Consider the following 25,126-nt stretch of genomic DNA (forward strand, 5'->3'; position numbering starts at 1 on the left):
GCTCCTTGAATACTTGGAGATTTTTTTTAAATCATATTTCCCTAGATTGGGAATGTTTTTCTTTTTTGCTGTGTGAAAAGCCATACAACTAACAGAGCAAATTTATCCTCTGGGGAAGCAGTGTGGCAGACCAAGCTCAGGAGCTCTCTGAAAGCACTGGGAACAGGGAGGTACCTTGTTCAGATTAAGCAAATCACCTCCCCAAGTGCTGTCTGGTGAACAAGGCTTCTAGCTCCAACATTTACCAACTCCAAAGACTGTACGTGTCACTTATAACAACAGCAAGTTAAAGAACTCAGTTTTATTTAGAGAGAAAGGAGTTATTTTAAAAGTTTTGACCAAGTTCTTTTAAACCACAGTGGATAAAGCTCCATCCTGCACAGCACTGTCCTGCGCTGGCAGGGGTTCCTGTTGAACTCATCAGCAAAGTTTCACTCTTTACAAAATGGAGAGGTACAGGCTTGCAGGCCTCACACTTTTCCAGATGTTACTGCAAGGTGCGTTGCTTCTCTCTTCTGTGCCTTCCTCCCAATTCCCCATCAGGGGCACCTGCCCTCCCACACACAATCCCAGCAGCAAACATGCGGCAAACACAGCTGCAGCTGGGAAAAAGAACCGCCAGGGAGATACTCGTGTTTTCGGCTCCACTTTGCAATTTAAATTAAGGAGAAGGACTCGACAGCACACATGAACCAGAAGCTCTCAGCCACTGCTCTGTGTGTTACTGCATGTCCTCGGTGGTACTCTGTGGCATTGCTGCAGTCCTTCTGGCTGCTCCTGTGGGCCTGAGGATGAATGACACAACGTAGAAAGACACTAAGTCAGCCTGTGATATCATAAAAACATCTTAGCTGAGGCTCCAGTGAATTTCTTTTGCAGGCCTACCTCCTGCAGCGCTTTCAAATGCAGCCTGCAGCCTGTGGGCTTGGCTAGAGAACATAGAAGTCATTGTTGTTCGATAAATCACTGTAATGGCAGAGGGCAAGAGTGGGGACTTGCGCAGGCAAAGGCTCTGGCCGACTCCTGTCCTGAAACCCTGGTTCCTCAGGCCTGCCTGAGCCCGGCTTGCAGAGGTGAGTCTCCCATCTGGACTCAGCCACAGCCCGATGTTTGCGCTGGAGTCTGCTGTCACCATTGCAATAGGTCACACAGCACCGGCAGGCCAAGAAGTGCTTGGCTCGGTGTTTGGCTTTTGACCTGGGGACTGGGGCTGGCCCTCTGGGAGCAAGAGCTCCTGCTGTAGCACCCTGTGGGTCAGGCTGCCCTTTCAAACGGCTCCGCCGCCTCTGGATGGGGTCGAGGCTGATGTCTGACTGGGAGGAGCAGCTCTCATTCCAGCCGGAGCCAGCGTTCAGGCTCCGCAGTGGCAGGGCGAGACGCAACGCCTTCCAGAACTGAGAGCCGGACCTCTTGGACTTCTCCCCCTTCCAGGTGACAAAGGAGACAGACTCCTTCAGCTGGAGGATGCTGGGGTGGGTGCACTGCAGCGGCCTGTATTCCACCACAATGAGCTTGGTGGCGATGGCATTTTGGCACATGATGCCGAGCTTGAACTCCAGCAGGCTGATGCTCTTCTCTGTCAAGTAATCAGGACTCAGGACCACGATCATCCTACGGCTCCGCTGAATGAAGTCAAAAACTGCTTCAGTGGTATCTATGAATGCAAGGGCAGAGGGATTGGGGTGCACAAAAGGAAAGGAGCAGGGAGAGAAAGGCCAAGAGAAGCTGTTTCATGGCATACCTATGCAGATACCCCTTCCCAGAGAAGAAGGGAAATTGGTGGAAGCCCAGTGAATTTTAACTTGCCCACAATCCTGACTGCAGAAGCAATAGCAACACTTTTGTTTTGCAGCTGGTTTTTGAGAAGGCTGAAGTGGTAAATCAGAGGCCAGGACGACAGGATAGACATGTGGTCTGGCAGCAAAGTAATCTCACTTCAGCCCTGCATGTTATCACCTCCTGCACAGAGAAATGCAGGAGTTTCATAAAGGGCAGGTCTTGTTCAAGAACCATCTGCTGCAGCTCTGGCAGCCCTCTGCACCAGAACAAAGTGAAGCAATCACGTAATCAGGCCCCAGCTCACACTAGCTAGGCTAAAATCCACCTCCCTCCCTCTCATGCTGCTTATCCAGAAATGGAAGCCTCCAAACTTAGAAATCTGTAAATGTCAGGCTCAAACCTCTCCATCAGTTCCCCTAACTGTGACGTGGGGTGAAATTACTGTCCTTCAAAACATTTCTTATGGTTAATTGAAGTTTGCAAAGCACAGCAAGATGCTTAGCTGGAATGGTGCCAGGCAAGGGCAGCATCTCTTTTATTATGAGCACTGAAAAGCAGCAAACCTGAAGGGTGTCCTTGGACTTCTATGACTTGTGATGCAGTAAGCATATTGAAGGTGTTATGGCTAGTGGGTGAGCAGTGCAAAGGATGGGAATTAATAAAGCTGTGGGCACTTAGCCAATTAACTCAAACTGATTAACAGAATGGTTGTGAAAACTTGAACGTGTAAAAGCTGCCCACTTGCTGAGTGCTGGTGCCTGGTACAGGGGGACCTGAGGACAAGGTGGCGTACAACCAGGACAGGGAGAGCTGGAGTGGCAGCTCTTGCAGACTCGGTGAGAAAATCCCCTTCTAGGATATGGCTGGTAAAGAACTTTCCTGGGGAAGAAGAGCTAACTGCTGTTTCCATATCCTTTTGCATTGCTAAAGCCAAGAGGGGGGCTAAGCAATGGGAAGTGGAGGTGTTGCAGCAGCTTCCAGGTCTTTTATGCAATTTCAATGCCACTTTTGTTTACCTTATTTGTGATGAAGGGTTGGGGGCTGTTCCATGCAGTGAGAGTGGTGGGAAGGAAGAGGAGAGCTCTTTGAAACTGCCTCAGAGCAGGACTTCCACCCTGGCACATTGTCCTTGTTGGTATCAGTGAGAGCTGATACATGGGCAGATCACCACAAAAAAATCTGTAAGCCCTCTCTGATGCCCCATTTTGGAGACTCTCTGCCAGTGGAACGGTGGTGTTTTATGTAATAAAAATACCGTTCCTTCCATGCAGTGCCTTCTATTCTTCCAACACTTGGCTGTTTCTATTTCCTTTCCTCACAGTGGAAAGTGCACTGTGTTGCACCTGAATGCATCTTATTTTAAAACCACACAAAGAAATATTTTTTTCAAAGACATAAAAAAACTCATTGTCGCTAGATTACTTGGGGATCAAATACTTGGGATAAAAGAAAAGGCGAAACAATAACATCCTAATAGAGAAAGTAAGGCACTGTTTGGTTGTATAACGTAATATTGGAATTTAAGTAAAACTATTTGGAGTATTTTTTTCTTGTATGCGAGCTTTTTAGGGATTTCCTCCCCCTTCCCCCACAAGCACAGAGGAAAACACTGATTCATTGAAATCAAAAGCAGATGATGAAGTCAATTCTGTCAAAATCAGCACTTAAAGCTGTGAAACATTCTAACCACCCTATTTCAAAGGCACAAAGGATTGGCAGCAATCTCCCAACTTACTGAGTCCAGACCTCATACAAACCCTTCTATAACTGATTGAGATCTATTCTGAAATCAGCCAGGCTTTAGCATTTTGTAAAAGAAAAAGCTCCTTTGCTGGTTTGAAAGACCTTTCTTTTTGAAACTGAAATCACAGAATCATAGAAAAATGTAAGCAGGAACAATCCCTGGGAGGTCACCTTTTCCACCCTCCTGCTCAAAAGAACAGATTAAATTAATGTGAATGATTCAAAAATTGTTGAAATGAAATGTTTTAGACTGAGCTGACAATGATGGTTTTATCAGATTTTGAGTTTGCAATATTTTTAGAGACTCAGCATTTTTTCATCAGGGAAAATGTATGAATGCTCAAAGATACATTTTACTCCTGGGAATGGGATGCCCTTAGACTTGGCTGATCAGAACAACTTAGGTTTACAATCAGATGTCCAGATTAGTCATAACTCCACCTCACAAAAAATCCCAGGTGGCCATTTCACAGTGCGCAGGCAGGATGGTTCCTGCCAGTGATGCCAACAGAACAAGATGGGACAGGCAGGAACAACCCTGCTGGGGTCCGGGTAGCAACAGATTTGGAAATTAGATACTCTTGGATATCTGCCCTTCACTAAAAAACGTCCATCTTTATTACACAATTATCATGAAGGACTCTGCATATTTTTGTTGCGTTTCTTGGGTCTGTCCTAATGCACCCTGGAGATAGAACAAAGACATTTAAAAGCTGTGCATTTGTCTTAGCCCAATAAAATCTGTGGGGTTAAATCCACAGCGTCTCAAGTCTCTATCAACCAATCTCCTAGGACACAGTCACAGGAAAGTCAAACAATTATGGGTTGGAGGGGAAAAATGAAGATGAATGAACCTTTTTTTAGCCAACTACCTGGAAGGTGATAGGAGAAGCAGTGTAAGAAAGAGGCTGATTTCTGTGATTAAGACAGATTCCCAAGCTCTGCCAAAAACTCTGGCTAGTTGCTCGGTCTCTCAAGCAAAGGGATGGTGTTTCCTTCCCATTTTTCTATCCTGTGATTGTAGAGTGAGTGCTCCCCAGGTCAGAGACTTTCTGTGTGTTCATGTACAACTGCTAGGTGACATTTGGCTGCTGCATGTCTCCGCATTTTTGCCTTCATGGCCCAGGTGGCAGGAACGGTATCAAAGGCTTGTCCTGGGTCTATGCAGCTGGGAAAATCCCATCCTCTAAGGAGGTATCCCCAAATGATCTTGATGCCTGGACTACACAGTCATCTTTCTTTAACACCCTTTTGCAGATGTAATGGTCAGGAAAATGATACTCATGAGAAATGCACAAGGACTGAAATGCAAAAGTGAAAATGTTTTATTGAAAAGCAAAATAAAATAACACTGACACTTCACAGACCAAATAACAGAAAGGCAACATACAGAAAAGAGAAGGGAACACTGCAGAACAGCTGTAAAACATCAAGCAGCACGGGGGAAAATATCCTTTCCAATTTGTGCAGAGCTGTTTCCCCATGAAATAACAACGAGGAACTTTGTATGAGCTGCATATTGATAAATGCACAGAGACTCCAATGAATCAACTGAACTAGACAGACACTGTGACAGGATCCTATAATGGAAACCACAAGTGGCACAGGAAGTAATGGAAGGTTTATTTGAGGAGCTTTGCAGAGCTGCATTGCAGCTGGCATTTGGGTTTGCCCCTGGTCTGGCTGCTCTCACTGAAGCCAGTGGGCAAGCTCCAGTCCACTCCTTCCACACCGCTCCCTTTGGACCTCTCATGCCCCTTTTAGACCAGCTCACCCACCTTTTGCCTTGTGGGTGCTCTACTGAGCTCTTGCTTTGCGTCTCTCGGTAAACTTGTTCTGGGATTGCAATGGCACCACAGGCCACTGCACTGTATGCCAGAGAAACACCAGGCCCCTTATTTATTTGGAAAACTTTTAGAATAAAATCAGCAAAGTAAATGAGGAGGCTTTAAGTTCCTAAATAATTAGACTTAGTAAAATATGAGAAGAAACTGGTGCCTCAGACCAAAGTGAGATGTGATGTGGAGAGGTCTGAGATGTTAATTGAATTTATGCATATTTCCAAGACAATTTTTTAAAAATCAAATTGGAATCTAACACAGTTCTGCTTTGGCCTCAAGGCCTTCCCTCTGCCTGCAGATCTGGCAGCTGCTCACAGAGATGCTGAAAACATGAACAAAAAGATGTAGTTGGGCAGAATGATGCAGTTGCAATGGCTTCACAAAGCCTAACATATTTTGGGATGCTATCTCATACAAATGAAGCTTCATGGAGTTTAGGAATCTGCTCTGTCTTTCTGCAGATAGCCACAGCAGAAAGGCTCAATAAGAGCAAAACTTTTAAGCACCTCTGAGCAGATGAGAAGCTCCACTGCCTTCACTGATGCTGACTACAATTTTTCACCTGCTTAAAACAAAGCTTATCTCGGGGAAGGGGGGATGAAGAAGAAGGTGAGAAAGAAGAAAGCTCTTTGTTCCACATTTCTACAGTACCTGCACAGTGGTGCGGGTGGCTGAGTCCCCAGCTCCCCTGGAATACTATTAGTAATCATAAGATTATAAGATCAGAAGAGCAAGGGGGCTTTGCTGACACCAGGGATCAGCCCCACACCTTTAAAGCCGGGCTGTTTGCTGGGACGCCCGCAAACCTCACAGCCCAGTTGAGCGAATAGTGCATATATTCCAACTTGTAGTGGTTTTTTAATGCCATTATGGATGGCTACACCTCAGCCACTGGACACCAGCAGAGTGAAAGCATGAGTCAGAGCTGACTCAAGAGTAATCATTGTCTACAAAAACTAAAACATGCACTTAGTGCGTGTAACATCGAATTCCACAATTACATGAGAAGGCCCTTGCACAGGTAGCTACGGGAATATGGAGGCACCCCCCTATAACTTGTAGTATTATGTGAAAACATTGTGAACAACAGTACCAGCCAAGGCCTGCTGTGCTTTGGTCTGTCCTACAAGGGAAGGGACACTCCCCCTTCATGTGAAAGGCCTGTCTGCAGGTGCATTAACACACAGGCCCTTTCCTACGCTTGCTGCCTCCCATTTAAGCAAGGACTGGTACTCTGTGGCTTTTGTGAAAGGCTGCGGAAGCTGAGAAAGACCTTCTGTTCTGCAACTCTGGACTGAGAACAAGAGGGACAGAGGTTTGCTCTCTAAAACTGAGGTGGGTTTAAACCCGAGCCCTGAATTACGAAAACAGTGATCCTCACCATACCCAGGCAGTATCATCCTAGGGGTACTATCCAGATGGATAGACCTAATAGCTTTTAATAAGAGCAAGAAGAGTTCAGATAAGTTTGCAGGGTCCCCTGGAAAGATATATAGTGTTGTGCCTGCGTCCTTGGCACCACTTTCCACGACGCTTTCCCACTGGCAGCAGCACAGACAGAGCAAGGGGGTCCAGTAGTAAATTGCGGTTCCTTGCAGTGCTTGTGAAGTCCCTGAGTTTACTCTACAAATAAGCACCTCTCACACATGCTCCATGACCTGTGTTAACAAGACATTCCCCTGGATTAAGAGCATTACAGCCCCGAAGGATCTGGGTCACTCAGAAGACTGCAGAGTCCCAGAGACTGACCACTTATTAGTAGAAATTATACAATACAAATAGCACAATAGCAGAGCTTTAAAGAAACAAAAATTTTGCTTCTGTAACAGCCATTTCACACTAGCAAACTACCTGAATGCATCTGCTCCTACAGGAGTGTGGGGAGAGATGAAGAGGAGCCTTGAGAGCACAGCGGTTGTAGTGTGTTTCCCCGACGGAAGCAGAAATCTGCGATCCCGTAGGACTAGGAGGCAGGGACACATGGGACAAGCGCCACACTGGAGACACTGTTCAAACTGTCCCCTGGCCTCCATGGTGGGGACCAGCGAATGGGAAGGAGTAAGGCTGCTTAGGAGAGGAAAAGAGCCTTGCCTGGGAATTTAAAGACGGTCTGATAGAAATTGGTGCTAGGAGTACTGGCCTGTACAAATTCCATGCTATCACCGGGTGCTGGCTGCACCCCCACCTACACAGCCCAAATTCAGACCTTGAGCCTGAGACTTTTGTGGTTAATTAAAAGTGTTAGCATTTGCAGAAAGAAGGTGTGCGTGCATCTTTGCTCGGGGCAGTAGGAAAGCTGCAGGGAGGCACGACTGTCCTCTGAAATGCTTGGGACAGAGTCCTTGATGGGAAACCCTGAGTTCCTTCCCACTCCCCAGCCTAACTTGTGGATTTTTTTTTTTTTCCTGATAGTGTCAAACATTTCTCAGGGAGAAACATGAAGGCTCTTGCCCATCAAGGCTTGAACTCCTGCTAATTTTTTTTACCGGCATTTCCACCTGCAGCTGCTTCCAGAATCTGCCCTTTGGAAACTTGGATTTCTCGCCTTTCCATTTAATGACAGTCAAGGCTGCCTTGGCCTGCTTCAGCTCCTTCACCTTGCTCTTCTTGATGGCTTTGTACTGCACTAGAATGACTTTGATGCTGCCCTTGGAGGCCATATTCTCTAGACCAGCCTTGAGCTCCAGCAGGGCCTGTGTCCCCTGCAAGACGTAGTTGGGGCTCAGGACAACAAGCAGACGGCGGCTTTTCTGTATGAAGCTCAGGGTTTCATCTGTGACAACTGGGAGAAAAAAACATCAAGGTGGTTAGTGATGGCTGAGAATGGGCTGCTGAGCTGCTAAGGTGATACCAGATACCTCTCAAAGGGGACAATAAAATTCCTTAGAGGCCCTCTCCAGAGACTATGCTGCTGCTTCCCAACACTGCAAGTGATCCTAGGTAGGGCCTCCTGCTCCGCAGCTGGTACCACTGCCAATGATATCTACTGCTCCCAGCCTCAGTCTGCCTGTTTCTCCGTGCTACGTGGACAAGGTGCTTGAGGTAGCTGCACGTAAAAAGCGCTGTACTACATGGCAGTGACACCATTCGATTCCAGGAGGATGCCAAGCAGCAAAAGTGGCTGCTTTGGTAGGCTCAGACTGAGCTTCCTTCTAGAGATAGTGGAAAAAGAGGCTGTTCAGAGCAAAGCAGAAAAATTGCAGGGCCTGATCCCTGGACCAGCTGGACAATGCATGACCTCAAGTGAAAAAAGACAGTCTGAACAGACAGCAGGAAGCCTATGCTTAAATACTCCTTTGGCTGATGTCCAGAATGACTCTGGGTGACCCTTTCATCTCTCTTGCCTCGGTTTCCCAACACCAATCTCCAGAATGACTCTGGGTGACCCTTTCATCTCTCTTGCCTCGGTTTCCCAACACCAATCACACACAAGAATTACCTATGCCCTCCTTAAGTGTCCTTACACGTTAATTTACTTTGGAAATCCTGTCATGCTAACTACTGTTTTCATCCATCTGTTCCTGTCACCATCATTGATGAAAGAAGACTGTGTGCTTCTGGAAGTGACAAGTGCAACTGCACAGAGGATTTTTAATGAAGTGTCCAAAAATGACACCTTTAGTGCTGGAGACATGTCATGGTAACCGTGGATCCTCTATGATTTTCTAACATCTGCAGCTAGATTGTCCTTAGCCACCTTTCTGTAATTACTGTGAAGTCTCTTTGCAACTGTGAATCCCTGTGGTTGCTCCCTCTGTTGCAGGATCTTCCACGCTTCATTGACAAGGGAATGTTCTTGACTGGTCAGAAAATACAATGGAGAATAAAATAACACTGACACATAACTTCATTTAGCTGTCAAGCACGTTCGATTAGTTCCTGTCAGCATACTAGCACAATAATCCATCTCCCACTGTTTCTTCATCAAGGACAACATAATTCTCTACCTATGACACAGATGCACACACCGGAGGCAAGACACCAGCTGCCAAAAGCTATTTCCTGGCCTGGCGTGCTTCCCCAAGAAGCAGATTAGTCAAATCCCAGCTAAGAAGCGGCGGGGAAGCCACAATAGTGTTGCATATGGCACTGCAATTAAAAGTGACCCTCTCAGTGCTCAGGAAGGCTTGGCCTTTGAGTTCATCAGAACAAGGCAACCGGTTACTACTGCTGTGTGCAGAGACGGGAGCACTCCACGGGGGCGGTTCTGGGCAGAAAGTTGAGCTAGGAGGAAAAAAAAGATTCTCCAAAAGGAAAGGGGAAGGATAGAAAGAAGTGGCAGAGTGGAACAGGAGGGAGATGTAAGTCCTGAGGAACAAATCGTGAGAACAGGTCTCTCTGGAGGAGGTAGCTGGGGCTGTTTTGGGAGCTCTGAGCCAGTTGTGGTTCTGGAAAGCCCGCTCCAGCAGTTGGGCTGCCTGGTGGACGGTGTGTGTCTCCCTTCAACAATCCCACGTCTGTGCATAAGTGGGAGAGACGTGAAGGAATGGCAGAGACTGGCATCTATCCATTCCTTTCTCATGGATATCATCTATCCAGCCTTTCTCATGAGCTTGCAACCCTTTTATAGCAGAGAGTGGCCAGCATCTGTTCAGAAGAGCTTTTGCAGTAAAGCTGCAATGTCCTTCTAGCAACCCCCTTCAGGAGCTCTGCACTGGGGCATCACGATGCCAATACTGCTGTTCCACAGAGAGCAGCTGGAACAAGCCAAAGGCAACCTGAGGACACACTTCTCTGGACCAAGCACAAGATCCAAGCTTTCAGCAGGACATCTCCTTATGGCAAGCACAGCTCAGCGTGCAGCCATGCGTGTCCTTGACCATGCACACCAGAATAGTGGGGCAGATCAAAGTACACAGCCACAATCACTCTGCTAGCTGTTTGCTTCACACCTGCCCATGACCAAGACAAATGGCAGCCTGACCCGGGGGTTCTTCTTTTGCCCCATGGGCTGCTGTTTGCCACAGCATGGCTTGGCTGATTTTAATCTTTTAGCTCTGCCTGTTATTTTTTCACTCTCTCACCTGGCAGATTTGAGTGGGAGGAAGGAGGCAGCTGTCTGCCTGCAGCCCTGCTGCCATCAGTTGAGATATCCTCAAACCTCAGCAGCCAAGGAGAGATGGGTAGACACCACAATCTGGTGGGCAAATGCCGAAGGATCCATGGCTGCAGGAAGCACAGCTAGCCAGCCAGCCAACAGGCAATATTTGCAACAGGACAAGAAGCCTTACTAAGTAAACTGAGTTCCTTCACGCAACTGGTGAATACACTTCTGGCCTACAGCAGCACAGAGAAGGGGAAGCTGCTCTACTGATTAGCCTCTCAAATTAAACAACCTGAACTGTTAACACTTGCAAACTTGCTCTGAGCCTGACAGCGGCACCACGCAAACAGAGCCTGGAGGGTGACTTTCCAGAGATTTAGACTCTCTTTAGAACTAACAATGTCAGGATAACAGCTCTGTCCCCACCCCTGAGGCACTTGTATTTATTTGCCCTTACACCTTGAGGTGCTGTACTCCGGCAATGAGGTGCCCTGGTATCTTTCGGAGAGAAAGATAAAAGGATCCTGAACTGATTGTGCTTCCACTCACACAGCTCATGCTGGACTGGGACTCCAGCAGTTCCCCTCCTGTCTCACCCAAAAGTAAGTGAGCCAACCCCCCTCAGACTTTACTTGCATAAGTTCTGATGTCAGTGGGGTCATGACCTGAACCCATGAGTTCAAAGTGGGTGTGCACTGACAATGGCTTAGGCTTTTACCTCTTAGCTGGGTCAGGGACCCTACAGCCATCTTGGCCTCTCAAACACTGGAAACTGAGAGCGTTGGGTAGATTTGTGTCCTTGCTCTGGCACCTCTGTGACTATACATGTATCTGGAGAGTTTCACGAACTTCCATTCTTCCATTCAAGGATGATTCCCATCACCCTTGTAGGGGGCTTTTTGACCAGAACCTTGGCATACAATTTAGCTTGAAATAACAATAACGATATCTACATCTTAGTGAAGAGATTAGTCCCACTACATGCAACGAAGTACTCTTAATCATAGCTACTAATTGTATGCTATGTTAGACATAGACTTTCTAATTAGTGAGGGTGAGTGGGAGGCCTCCTGAGAGGGCACGTTATCTTCTCACTGATGCTGGCAGGGTGCTCTCCACTCTCCCTGAAGCAGACACTCCTGGTATTTATAGCCATTCACTAGTGCTGTCTGAGGGCTACCCATCTGGTTCAGTATTGCACTCTCCCTACCTATTTCCTTTCTAGCCTTGACTTTATCTCCATTTCTTAAGGCAGCTCAGAGGTTTATATGAAGGTCAATGGGCTGCTTGCCTTGTGTTGATAGAGCCATCACTCCCCGTACATCACTCTTGGAGAGAGCAATGGAAATAAGTGACCTTAACACAGCAGCCTTTCAGGTGGCCTGGAGCATCCGCTACATTGTAACGTGAAGCAAAAATACTAGACGATACCAACAAGAGATGATTCATGGAGATGGGGAAAATAAAGTTAAGCTGGAGAAGCCAGTTCCTATCAATTATCAGTACTGCAAAGACAATAAAGAAAAGAGGATGTGCATGCAGCACAGCACCTTGTGAAATACTCACTTCCCCCAGGGAGGCTGTCTCTGTCGAAGATACATAGTTTGTACCCAAACTCATTCTCCAAGACTCCCCGCAGCGTCAGCAGCACAAATTCCTCCTCTTCTGCGTTTCGTGCATAGGATACGTATACATCATACTCCTTCCCATCTGAGCATTGGGATTACAGAGAATCGCAAAGAGCAGAAGAGACATTGGTGATACTGTACATGCTGAGTCTCTGAATTGCTTCAGAGGAAAATCAAACATGAAGACCCGCTTTGAGCCCTCAGGGCTTTCCAGGTACCACAGATTAAGACACACTGATCTCCATGGTTACAGTGGTGCCCCTTTGACTACCCAGCCTAAATGTGCAGATACCCAGATACTACTGGGTTGTTGAAGCAGAAGACTGCAGCAACTTGATCACCTTGTTCTGTCCAGGGTTCCCCTTGTACTTTTACATCTCTGGCACTGCTTGCTCTTGTTGCTGCCAAGCCCCATTAGCAATCCCACCAAACAGAGATTTTCACCCTGACTGCATCCTCTGAGAGCCTCAGCACTCCCTCAGCAGGTTCACACAATAGGCTATGAGGGCAGGAAGTTAACATTCTCCTCATCCTACAGAGGGAGAGATCTCAGCCTAGAGTCCCAAGAGATGAATTCCCAGTAGCATAAGAAGGCTGTGGCAAAGCTGAGGATGGAAGGGTCATTTCCAGATCCTGTGCTCCAGATGCTTAATTACCTCCCATTTTCAGATGTCTTCCTCCATCTTAAAACAAATCACATCTGTTTCTCTAATCCTTACATAGAGTGACCAGAGAAACCATGGATTTGTTGAAACTTGATAACTTATCCCTGACTGTTCAGATCACATGAAATAGCTAGCCTTCAGTGGAGCAGTGTCCAGGGAGCCTGACATGTCCGCACTTCACCCCTGATGAGAATATGGAAGACTTCTCTCTCTCCAGCCCCGAATCCCAAGTCTGACTCCTCTTGCTCTAAAAGGACGCAGAAAACTGCAGGTATAAACACGGAATGTCAAAATGTTACTGTGCTGTGAAGAGGGTTAAAAATAGCTTATAGGAAAATTCCTATATACTAATAAAGGGTCTGGCTGGTAGCAGGATAAAATGAACATAACATCTTTAAATCTTACCTAGAATGGTTTCATCTGTTCCAAAATGGGCCCGATAGAAGAGAACCATTTCAAGCCAATAAACGTGATAGACAACTATCAGCACCACAATGAGCAGGATGGTTGCTCCCAGTCCGCAGGCCAGCTCCACGGTGTACTTCGGTGGCACAACTGGGTTTGAAAAGAAAGAGGGGTTCTGCTTTATGGAACAGATTGGGCCTTCAGCTAAGTAGGAATCATGTTCTGAGGTGCAAGAATGGTTAAAGGAGTTAGGGCATAATGAGTACGTCAACCCCGGGTGTTATGAGGAAATAGGGGAAGTAAATGAGTTTGACCCAAAGATACTCCGGGACCACTTCTGGGGACTGAAGCACAAACCTTGCGTGTAGTGAAGCAAGATTGTTTGTTTCATATTTCATCCTCTCTTGTATGCCTTATTGTGTGAGAATACAGCCGTGTTTGCAGATTGAAGTTGCTTTGCTACGTTGCTGCAAGCCACGCTCTGCATTGAGATTGTCTTCCCTCTCTCACGTCCGTGCCCTGGTTTCAATATCTGCACTCGGATAGCTCGCGGGTGCCTGCCCCTCTTGGCGCTGACTCAAGTCTTCCTGTTGGGCGCGCTTTCCCAAGGCTTCTGGTGCCGAGGGAATACTTTGTTGCTGCTCCTGGTCGTCTTCTGGTGCATGTCGCCCCGGGCATCTCCCCCTTTTTGTTTTAACAAAACTGCATATGAATGTGAATCAGCGACGCCCTCCGGAACAACGGAACCACAAAACAGGATGAGAAAGGAGGGAGCAGGCGGCGCATGTGGGGGCCGCCAAGCCAGTCAGCTGGTAAAGAGACTCGCATGGACATGGGCACTAAGCAATCCACAGGGAGTGGGGGGTGTGCAATAATGCGGATAATAATAAAAAGATCGCTTGGGGAAAGCTTCGGGCCTGCTGTGTAGACGCTTAAATAAAGAGCATGAATTCATATTGAATGGACTCTAAGTAATTCTTCTACCCCGGATTATAGCCGCCGATTATCCTGCAGCAATGTTCAGCCAAGGAGCAAAGTGGGAACACTGGGAAATAACAGCCAAGAGCTAAGCTGGCCCTTCAGAGAAACATGGTCAAGTCAAGGCTTTTCCGGTAGAACACGCGATGGCTGGCTATCGTAGAGTGCCCTTTCTAGGTTACCAGGTGTGGATGGGACTGGCAGGGCACAGGCACCAATACAAGTCAGAGCAAGGGTTGGACTTCTGCTCTGAGTGAGATGCTGGGAGCAGCCAGCTTCCATTCCTGTAGATGGAAACCACTTGCATAGTCCAAAGCGAGCTCATGGACCGTGGCCTTCTCAGGAACACATGCAACATCCCAGAGCAACACCACAGCAAAAAGCCAATCAAAGCTCATCTGCAGCAAAATAAAAGCCATGGCCACCATCTTCCCTCCCCATCAAACCTATACAGTTCTTCTGGCTTGTTCCAGACTGATAACAAGGATATAACTAGCCATGACCTGACTTTTTTCTTTCAGGAAAGAAGAATCTGCATTCATCTCAGAAAAGCTGAAATGCTGGCAAACAAATAGGACTACCTGCGCACACCAAACCACAACATGGCAGACTCCCTCCAAAAGCCAGCTCATACAGTGTCTGACATGGCACTGCTGTTTCTTTATATTAAGGACAGGAAATAACTCCGCTAATTGTATCTCTGGGCAACTCAGTTTTTATGGTGATTCAGGTGGCAGATGACAGGCACACTAGCAAACTGCACAATAAAAGAACAGCAGTAAGTTAAAACATCACCAATTTACAAAATTTAATAAGTTTTATTGAAAACCAAACCACCAAAAAGAAAATGGAAGGAATTTAACAAGTTTCATCAGGTGATGAGCAGCACCAGTACAAGGGAAGGAGAGAGAAATCATCCAAAAATCAGAAAGATATATAAACTAATATAAAGGAAGGGGTAGGGAGAGGCTTTCTTATAGCCAACACGTGCAACTACTTGCTAAAAACTAGAAGGCAAGTGGAGGATTAGGTTCTGGTATGCTTGATATTGCTATGCATGATGGGATGATCTCCCTTGAGCTTAGCTTAAGGTTGTTCTGCCAGCATTGGTCTGGGCCGGTTCTTGCAATCTGCTGTGGAGTAGAGCAGAAAGGAAGGGTTGTAAGTAACCAAGCTTACTCAAAGGAAACCTACTCAACTCAACTGGAGGGGAAGAGAAGGGAGTGGATAGTAAAGATCAGTCCGTTGGAAACAGCATTTAAGCACTGCTATATAGAGAAAGAATTTGAAAGTTTTACATTCCTGCTGCTACATGTAAAAACATAATCCCAGAATAATTAAGTATGTAGTATGAACATGCTGGTAGATGGTTCCAGCCTCTTTTAATTGTGTGCTTGGTTTTTTGTTCCTTCCTAATGAACCAGAAAAGGTTTGTCTCAGATGAGCGGGGCTAAAATGGAAAGAGAACAAGGACTAAGGATGTACTGGCCTTGGCGAAAAGGCGGCTTTGCAACCTATCCTTTCAGCAACCACACTGGTAAAAGACTGTATGAAAGAAGAGAAAGCTCTCTCAGTAAAGATCTCTGTGAGCCCTCCCAGGCTAAGAGGGCAGAATGGGAAGAAGAAAGTGTCTAGCATGAGCTACGCAAGGAAGTGCAGCATCTCTTATGGGAGAGGGGAGGTCTAAGTTGCAGGTCTCAAAGGTCTAGAGGAAGTTGATAAGGAGGCAGAAACATCCACCTTAGTCAGGAAATCTCACATACCTAAACTAAAGGCTCAGTTTTTACTAATGTCAGGTGAGTTTTTGAAACAGGACAACACAAGCACATTTGATGAAAGAAAGCTGTTGAAAGCAAAACTCACTCTGAATTGACCTTTTTAACTTTGCTGGATCAGTCCATGCCAACTATGCTGAGATACCTGTGTCTAGAACAGGGCATTATCACAGCAAGGAGTAAAAACCCTAGGCATTGCACTTAGGCTGTCCCACTCCCTGAGGAATGTCAAAGAGTTTAGTCTGCCTTCTAGTGGAGGTCTGTCTTGGGCCTCACGCTGAAAAGCTCAAGCCCAGCAGACTGCTTGTTCCTCGCACTCTCCTTGCTGCAGACTTGCTGGTAAATCCAAGCTGGTAAATCCAGCTTAGAGAGCTGTGGGCAATTCCAGTGCACACAGATTCCATTTAGGGAGGGTTTCTGGCAGTTTTCTGGGATAAAAACTAATTTAGCAATGTCTAATGCTTTTTTTCAGTAAAGTCCTACCTCAGGGGCCTGTTCTATGCAGCAAGCAAAAGATGGCTTGGTCCAGGTTGCAAATGTTAACGTTAACAGCAGGTGAACAGCTTTAGTTAAAATAACTCCATATTCAGTCCAGAATGAGTTTTCTAGGCCTGGGTAGTATTTAAAACTTGATGAAAGGTAACCCTGGCACAAGGAACTCTCTGGAATATTGACCCTTCCTAGTATGCAAAGGCAAAGCCAGCTCACCGTTCAATGTACCTTGATACACAGGCCCAACTCACCCATGCTTTTCTGATGGTGGTTGGGTTTGTGTTTCAGTTCCTACTGCCCAGCATGGAGAGAGCTGCTCTGTTCCATGCTGATGGCCCTTGCCATATGTAACCTGTAGGCCAGGGCTAAACTCTCCTCCCACTTTTTTATGCATTTAACGGACACACGACACATTTTGTCTGAGCTGCAGAACGGTGTCAGAGCACCACAGAAATAAATGAGCCTTGAGTTAGGCTACTGCAGGACACACATGCACATTCCCTTGCGTAGCACACCTGGAAATTGGAAGTGAATGTGGGGGCAAAGGAAAGCAGGAAACTCCCAGTACTAGATGGGAAAGCATCACCCAGAGAGGTCCTACAAATGCCATGCTGTAGCAATGCAGAACCAACTTCAGCAAGGCTTTTGACACTGTCTCCCATCACATCCTCGTAGGTAAGCTCAGGAAGTGTGGGCTAGATGAGTGGACAGTGAGGTGGATTGAGAACTGGCTGGATGGCCGAGCTCAGAGGGTTGTGGTGAATGGCGCAGAGTCTAGTTGGAGGCCTGTAGCTAGCGGTGTCCCCCAGGAGTCAGTCCTGGGTCCAGTCTTGTTCAATGTATTCATCAATGACCTGGAGGAAGGGACAGAGTGCACCCTCACTCTGTCAGCAAGTTTGCTGATGACGCTAAATTGAGGGGAGTGACTGACACACCAGAAGACTGTGCTGCCATTCTGAGGGACCTGGACAGGCTGGAGAGCTGGGCGGAGAGGAACCTCAGGAAGTTCAACAAAGGCAAGCGTAGGGTCTTGCACCTAGGGAGAAATAATCCCATGCACCAGGACAGGCTGGGGTTGACCTGCTGGAAAGCAGCTCTGCCGAGAAGGACCTGAGAGTGCTGGTAGACAACAAGTTAAGCATGAGCCAACAATGTGCCCTTGTGGCCAAGAAGGCCAATGATCTCCTGGGGTGCATTAGGCAGAGTGTTGCCAGCAGGTCGAGGGAGGTGATCCTGCCCCTCTCCTCAGCCCTGGGGAGGCCTCACCCGGGGTACTGGGTCCAATTCTGGGCTCCCCAGGACAAGAGAGACATGGCCCTACTGGAGAGAGTCCAGCGGAGGGCTACCAAGATGATTAGAGAGCTGGAACACCTCTCCTATGAAGAAAGACTGCGAGAGCTGGGCCTGTTCAGCCTGTGAGGAAGAAGACTGTGAGGCGATCTCATCAACGTGTATAAGTATCTGAAGGGGGGTTGTCGAGAGGATGAGGCCAATCTCTTCTCCGTGGTGCCCAGTGACAGTTCAAGAGGCAACGGGCACAAACTGAACCACAGGAAGTTCCGTCTGAACATGAGGAAAAACTTCTTCACTGTGAGGGTGACAGAGCATTGGAACAGGTTGCCCAGAGAGGTAGTGGAGTCTCCTTCCCTGGAGATATTCAAAACCCGTCTGGACGTGATCCTGGGCAATATGCTCTAGAGGCCCCTGCTTGAGCAGGGAGGTTGGACTAGATGATCTCCAGAGGTCCCTTCCAACCTAAACCATTCTGTGATTCTGTGATTCTGTGAACTCCTGGACTGGGATAAACTCCAGCTAAGGTGTTTTGACTTGAAGTTTATACTCTCTAAAGGATGGGTAGCCAATTGGTAGCTTCTGGGTTACAAAAAACTCTCATGGCTCTGACTATAGGACAGTGTTGGCTGAGGGCTGCAGAGCAGTGGGAATCCCAGCTATGCAATGGAGTGAGCCAGCTAGGCCTGTTAAGGACAGCACTGTCCCCGCAGTCACCCCAGATTCGCCTGCATCCAGTGCAGCCATGGAGCAGTGCAACCCCTGGGGAAGAAACATCATTTTCTGAAAGGGACGAGCCTGCGCGCCTCTTCCCTCAGCCCTCCCAGCCACACCATGGCTCCAGGCTCACATATTCGACTCCTATCTCAGCGCTACAGGAGATTCGTGTCTGTGTATCTGCTTATCTGTACATCCACAAGATCCGCATGGAGAAGGGATTTCATAATACCTTCCTTGCTCCTTCCTTGTTCAGAGGGAAATCAAGTAATCTGAAATCATTTCTGGTACAAACAGCCTGTACCCTTGGGTCTGCTTCAGTTGTAGCACATGGATGAGATGAAAAAACAGTTCTATGCCTCCTTCTGTGTCCCCAGGCCTTTCACCACAGTAGGATGTATCTGGTATGTGTCCTTTGCAAGAAGAAATGCAATCTGGGCAGCAGTAATACAGCAGCGTGAACAGAATAGTGTGTGTTGGAGAAAAGCACCTGATAGAATGATTTGTTCCCCTTTTGTTTTGTAGAGCAACATTCAAAGCAGAACTAACAGTCCTGTTTGAACATGCCTCATTTTACACCCATGCTCTGCAAGTATTTTACCTTTCATGCGCACTATGGCCTGGCTATGGTTCTCCCCTCTGGAGTTTCTGGCGTAGCAAGTGTAATTGCGTTTCAAGTCCTCTGGTGTGGCTTTTGCAACCATTAGGGTCCTCGTGATAGTTTTGTCTTCAAAATTTCCAATAATTTCACTGGAAGACAAAAGCTAGAGCATTACACATGTGAAACCGCAGCGAGTTCTTGGTGATGAATACTCCTTCCCTGATGGAACCTGAGCCTTTCTGTAAAGAACACCTGAATTGATACTTAAGAATTGATACACATTTCACATTTTAATATGGAAAATTTCAGCCTTGACTGTTCCTTTATCTGATTTTACTTACATTGTTTTGCCATTCATACTTCTCTCATTGCAGATATGTCACATTGTATTTTAGAGACAAAGAATTTCTTGCCTACAAAGCAACAGATTTTATGAACTCTGGATTCAGAGTCCATCTCACGTTCCCTGTTTAATCCTGGATGAATCACTTTGTGCCTGAACTTATCATCTGCAAAATGGGGATAATAATACTTCCTTTGCCTCTTATTTTCTAATGGATTTGCAAACTGATTGGGGCAGTGACTGCCTTTGACATGTTGTTCAGTACCCATCAAAAGGGATTCTGAACCTCATTTGGGTTCTTCATGTAACTGAACCTCTATTCTTACCTAAGAACGACTACATATAATACTACATTTTTGTTGTTAACCTCTGGGTTTTGAAACATTTTTTCATTTATGCTGTTTTGGAACATTGCTGGAAACAAAATTATGCCTGTCCATGTTTTAGAAGTAAAATCCCACAGTAGATTTGCAAACCTGGGCAATTTAGTATTTGATACTTCCAGTTGCTGTCATCCTATTAGGACCTGAATGAGTGACAGGGGAAAGGATTTCATAAAACCGTCTTTGCTCCTTCCCTGTTCAGAGGGAAATCAAGTAATCTGAAATCCCTTGCAAGGAAAAATGGGAGAAGTGGAGTATCTGGGCCCCAGTATTTGTGGTGGAAGAGCAAGAGTAGAGGGATGGTAGGAGACCTCCAAAGATTAGATGTTCTTTTGTCTGGAACTGTTCACCTAAACACTTCCCTCATGGTTAGGAAAGCCACATAAACACACATCTGCTGGAGTAGTCTTTGAAATACCACTCAGACGTGAGCTGTCTCCTGGCAGTATGGGCAGGACGCTGGGCAGCCCCAGTAGAACTACAGTACTTCTGCACATCTGTACCCAGGAGCCTTCTGTAGGATCCACAGAGAGGATGAGATGATACAAATGAAGGTCGACATTACTAAGTGTTACCTTTGTGTGACTTTTATCTTGGGGTCCATGATGTCATCTGTGTTTTTCCCATCTATAGTCCACCACACCTCAGTCCGGGACTCCTTCAAGAAGGTGAAGAAGACCTCACAGGACAGAACAAGCTCATCTCCTGGGAAGAGAACACAGTGAGGTGGATGGTACACGAGGAACATCACCATCCTGACTCATGCGCTTTCTGGTAACCCTGTTAGCCTGAGCTCTGCCTCTTCCCAGGAGGGAGTAAGGCCAGCATACACCTTCTAACGTCTGATAACGGTTGAACACCCTGGACACACTGATTTGTGACAGACAAGTAAATAGGAAAAAATGTCCTGCCTTCCTAGATACTCTAGAAATTCCTTGACTGCACTGGGTGATCCACCTATGGGAGACGGTCCGAGCCCACCACTTCCTTGGAAAGCAGGGCAGCGTTAATGATCCCAACTGCACAGGAGACAGTTGCCTTAGAGAACAGGGTCCAGTTCCACAGAATCATTTTGGTGTGGGAGCGCTTGCTCAAGTATTTAACTTCCCAGCAAGATCAGGCTTTGGAGCCGAAATCTTTGCGAACCAGACCGTAAGCGACTTTGTCTCACAGCTGGGCTGTGGGAGAACTCTGACCTTTGAGCCAAAAAGCACTGCTTTAAAAGCGAAGACTGCTATTAATCGTCATCGTTGGCACCACACTTATTACAGCAGTCAACTGAGATCAACTCATAACGGGACAAGTTTAGGGAACTGCTCCAAGGAGCTATCCATCTAAACCAATGGGACAGGGAAAGGGGTGTAACACACTATTACAAAATCCTGTGAGGTCAGCAAAAGGACGGTTGCCATTAATTAGGAAGCAACCAGCTAAAAGAAAAATGGAGGGGAGATGAGCAAAATGTGGCAAGAGGGTGAAGCCATTGAGGAGCCAAATGAAGGAGTGTTGGAGCAAACAGCCAGGGACAGGGTTGAGACAAAGTCCTACAGGAATTTCTCTGAGCAGCTGACAGTCTCCATTTTGTTTGCTTCTGCAGCTGCTCCAGCCTGCTGGAGTCCTGCGTTGCCATGCCTGAATATCTCAAAAAAATCTGTGCGCTCAAATAAACTTTTAAAGCTGTGCTCTCCTATTCTGTCACTGAGAACTGGCACCCCACACCGTCTGCCAGACAATCTGTGGCAGCTTGCTTGCTCTGTGAGGAAAACAGTCAGGGAAAGCATTGGGGGAGCAGAGGAAGGAGAACCCCTCTGTGCTTGGCTGGCTGTGTTTCCCCATCCCTGCGGGCAGGCTGCCAGGGCAGGCAGAGCAGGCAGCTGGCATTGCAATTTACCTGGGTCCAGCTCGTAGACAACTTTCTCGTTCGGAGAGGTGAATTGTGGTGGTAAGGCCTTGTTGGGAGACCCTGCAGGAAAGAGCAGAAAGTCCCCCACCGGGGACCCAGACTTCATGAGATTCTGGGATTCTTGCAGCCTCACTCACGATACCCCTCCCACTGCTCATGTCCTGATCTAACTTGTGATACCACCCTACTGCAGAGTTTCATCCAATGAGAACTCTAGTCCCAGCCCCCAAATTCAGTGCCAGACACAGAATCTGAAGTTCCTCTAAAGCTTAGGTACATCTAGATGGAAGGTTTTGGTCCCTCCCACATCAAAACACTCCAATGTCCCTCTGGGTACTGAAGGGTACATCTCCTGTGAGGCACAATCTATAACAGAGTTTCTTTTTATTGCTGCTCCTAAAAAATAAAATACAAATGTGATTTCCTGCCATGGGAATTTAAATCTGCTCTGAAAGCAGCAGTCACCACTAGACGGGACTAGATACGGGAGTGGAGCACATGCTCTACTGTTCCCCAGGTTTCTAAGTTCCTTCTACAATTCACTGACAGGTAGACTGAGCCCTCATCACTGGCACAGACCTCTCTGAGTGCTGGGCTGGGTAACTGGAGTCAGCAGTCCTGCCTGGTTGAGTGACAGTCTCAGCCTCAGCACACAAGCCTTCGAGCTTGAAGGAAGATTAAGGCAAGCTGGCTATCATGGAACAATCCCACAATTTATGAAAAGCAAAGGGCACTGGAGAGAAATATTAACAATGCCAGGGTTATACATTCACATGCCAGCAGAGGGTACCCCTGACCATGTCACGGGCTGCATGTCACCAGCCTAAGCCTGATAGCCTGCTGTGCTGTTTGGGGCATTTGGTATGGTAGTTGGTAGGACCTCCAGTGCCACATGTCCTCGGCAGTCACATGAGGTTGACCCCAGTAAGCAAAAATATACCAGTGACAGGGGAGAATCAGCTAATACAGACTGAACACATCCATAAGTGGAACCTGTGACTGACTTTTCTAACTGTTTTTACCACTTCTGTTGCTATCCATTTGAAATTTGCACTTTTTTAAAGCCATTCTTACCCACCACCTTCATCTTTATGGTTCTAGTGAGATTATACGTTCTTCCATGGTCCTTGAATGTCACAATACAAGTGTAATTCCCTTCAAAGACGCTGCGAACAATGCCAATAACAAGCTTGGACCCTTGTGGGTATCGCTCATAGAAGCCATCCACCAACTTGCAGTTCTAAAGTCAGGCAGAAAAACATTTGAGTTTTGGGACTCAAATTTGAAGATATTGATTTAAATACTACTACAAAGATCTGTTTTGAAACTATGAATATGATGCTTTGGATTCTGAGGTAGGCCAGACTTAAATGCCACAAATCCTGAGCATGCTGGAATAGGAACTGGTAGGTTCACTTGGAAAATGAGGTGATGAAGCAGATGATCCTAAGAGTTTTATCCCACCTTAAACATGGACAATTTTATAAAAGATAGAGCTATGATCTAGAAGTACATTTTCAAGAAAGGCGAGCATATCAGCAGAAGGAAGTGAGAAAGTAAAAAGAGAACGTGTCCTCAATTGATGTCAGCTTCTCCAACTCTTTTGGGGCTAATCAAGCTACCCTGACTGACATCAGCTGAGGATGAGGCCCCAAAACGGGTAAGTGGCAAAAGAGAATCCATAGTAGAGAAACTTTAATAATGCTTCTCTTCCTGTCAGATGAGGCAGAAAAACTCTGCCCAGAACCAAGCTTTTCAGGAAGAGGTTATGCAGAAGACATCTTGATTGTCATAACGCCCAGAGATTTGCACATTTCCTAAGAGATTACTTCTGAATGGTACATTTCCAAGTCAGATAAATCCTAATGTGGCAGTTTAAGACAGAGGTCATACAATATTTTTTACGTTTTTTATTAGGCAAGCAATGATTTGCTGCCTGCAAAATGATTTTCACGGGGCTTTTTGTTTCATTCTGCTAATTGATTGTTGAAATGTGAATTTCAGTGGCTGATACAATTAAGGCATTTCAACCACCGGAGTGAAACTGCTCCTCTTGGCTACAAATGCAAGTTTTTACTGAGGGGCTTTGGAGTTGGACATCTTTTTTACAGTAGATATATTTGTTGCCAAATTTCTTTATTATTAAATTCCCTCTTACAGCACCTTCTATCTAGAAATCTGAAAGTCTTTTGCAAGCAGAGAATTCAGTCCCATAACTGATGCAGCTCTGGCTGCACATCCTCTGAGAATTTCTTATTCTACCTTGACTAAAGGCATCCACCTGGAGAATGACACTGAGGTCAAGATTTAGTAAAATGAGCAGTAATTCTGTATGCTTGCCTGGAGATGGCTGGAAACAGTGTAGTTTTCAGAGCAGTGGGGAGGGGTGATTACATCTTCAGAAAAGAGGTCCACTGAATTGTGTCAAACTGGCTCCCCAAGGCCCTTGCATAGCCCTTGCATGTACAACTTCGTTATATGATCTCAAAGGATCTTAGAAGGGATGCTACTTTCATTAGCTCATGAGGAGGGTTTTTTTTTTACTGAAGAGGGGAAATGAGTCACAGCTTTCTTTACGGGGCCGGTGACTTGCCCACACAGCAAGTCGCGGATACCGCCAGGAACTGAATTGAGGTTCCTAAATCCCTGTTAAAGTGTTCTCCACTTGCACATACTGGTCAAAAAATTTCAGTGTTAGCTCTCAATTTTATACAAATTCCTCCAAGAGCAGTTTAACCCTTGAACTCAATGAAACAAAGTTCTTTATGCTAGCTTGGCGAATTTCAAGAGTTTCATCTCTAGTGAGACCCTGAAATATAGCTCTACAATTCTCATGCCAACCGTCGTTTTTTCAGATGAAACACCACACTCCCCCAGTGCCCAGATAAGACTAACATCCTTCTTACCTTGTACCATTTGACAGTTGGTGTTACACTAGCAGGATAAAACCCATCAATATCTGGGCATATAATCTTCTCGTTAGCGTGCTCCAGGTAGAACATCTCCTCAATGGGTTTTATTGAATGGCTGACACAAGAGTGTTGGTCTTTTGCAACAACTTCCAAGGGAAATGCAACTTTGCTGCAGTAGGTTGTATTTCTAAGGACAGAGGAGGATATGGTTGATTAAACAAGACTGGTTTACTTACTTATGTAGTAATGGAATGAAATAAAAAACATGTCTGTGCTAATGAACATCATAGCTCTGATAAGATATTTACAGCTTCAGTTGACTCATTTGCATGTGAGAAAGAAAACATCATCAGAGATGGCCACACAGTACCTCAGAAAATCCTATAAACATGACTAACAGGCAACATCCACTCCCCTGGTGGTAAAGCAGATAATAGGGTCAAAGACATGATGAACAAGAGACAATGTGAGAAAGAGATCAGAAAGAGCTCTTGTGCTTAGTGCATAGCAGATGCTACGTTCATTTTGTACCACACTTAGAGATACTTTTAATTTCCTAGAAGTCTGAATCTCATGTATCTTTACCAAATTAGCATCCAGTCAAAACATTACCACTGCATCTGAAGT

At 46.3% G+C, this 25,126-nt stretch overlaps 1 protein-coding gene across 15 annotated transcripts in view; it reads right to left on the reverse strand.

Annotated features, from left to right (window-relative positions):
• Positions 1-286: 286 nt before the first annotated feature.
• IL1RAP (interleukin 1 receptor accessory protein) overlaps positions 287-25,126 on the reverse strand; it is a 55,315-nt gene continuing 30,475 nt past the window's right edge. For 8 of the 15 annotated variants that reach the window (XM_068953633.1, XM_068953635.1, XM_068953638.1 and 5 more), the window contains 8 exons: positions 24,494-24,686; positions 22,662-22,827; positions 21,576-21,647; positions 20,260-20,389; positions 18,959-19,107; positions 13,106-13,255; positions 11,974-12,117; positions 287-1,654 (listed from right to left, as the gene is read on the reverse strand). In XM_068953633.1, the coding sequence (XP_068809734.1) occupies positions 930-1,654; positions 11,974-12,117; positions 13,106-13,255; positions 18,959-19,107; positions 20,260-20,389; positions 21,576-21,647; positions 22,662-22,827; positions 24,494-24,686 (1,729 nt within the window). In that variant the 3' untranslated portion in view covers positions 287-929. Of the gene's footprint in view, positions 1,655-4,824; positions 8,146-11,973; positions 12,118-12,835; positions 12,948-13,105; positions 13,256-18,958; positions 19,108-20,259; positions 20,390-21,575; positions 21,648-22,661; positions 22,828-24,493; positions 24,687-25,126 lie in introns of those variants that run through there. The other 7 variants (XM_068953640.1, XM_068953641.1, XM_068953642.1 and 4 more) reach the window with 2 other exon arrangements.

This window comes from Struthio camelus, chromosome 9 (genome assembly GCF_040807025.1).
Source record: "Struthio camelus isolate bStrCam1 chromosome 9, bStrCam1.hap1, whole genome shotgun sequence".
Classification (NCBI taxonomy): domain Eukaryota; kingdom Metazoa; phylum Chordata; class Aves; order Struthioniformes; family Struthionidae; genus Struthio; species Struthio camelus.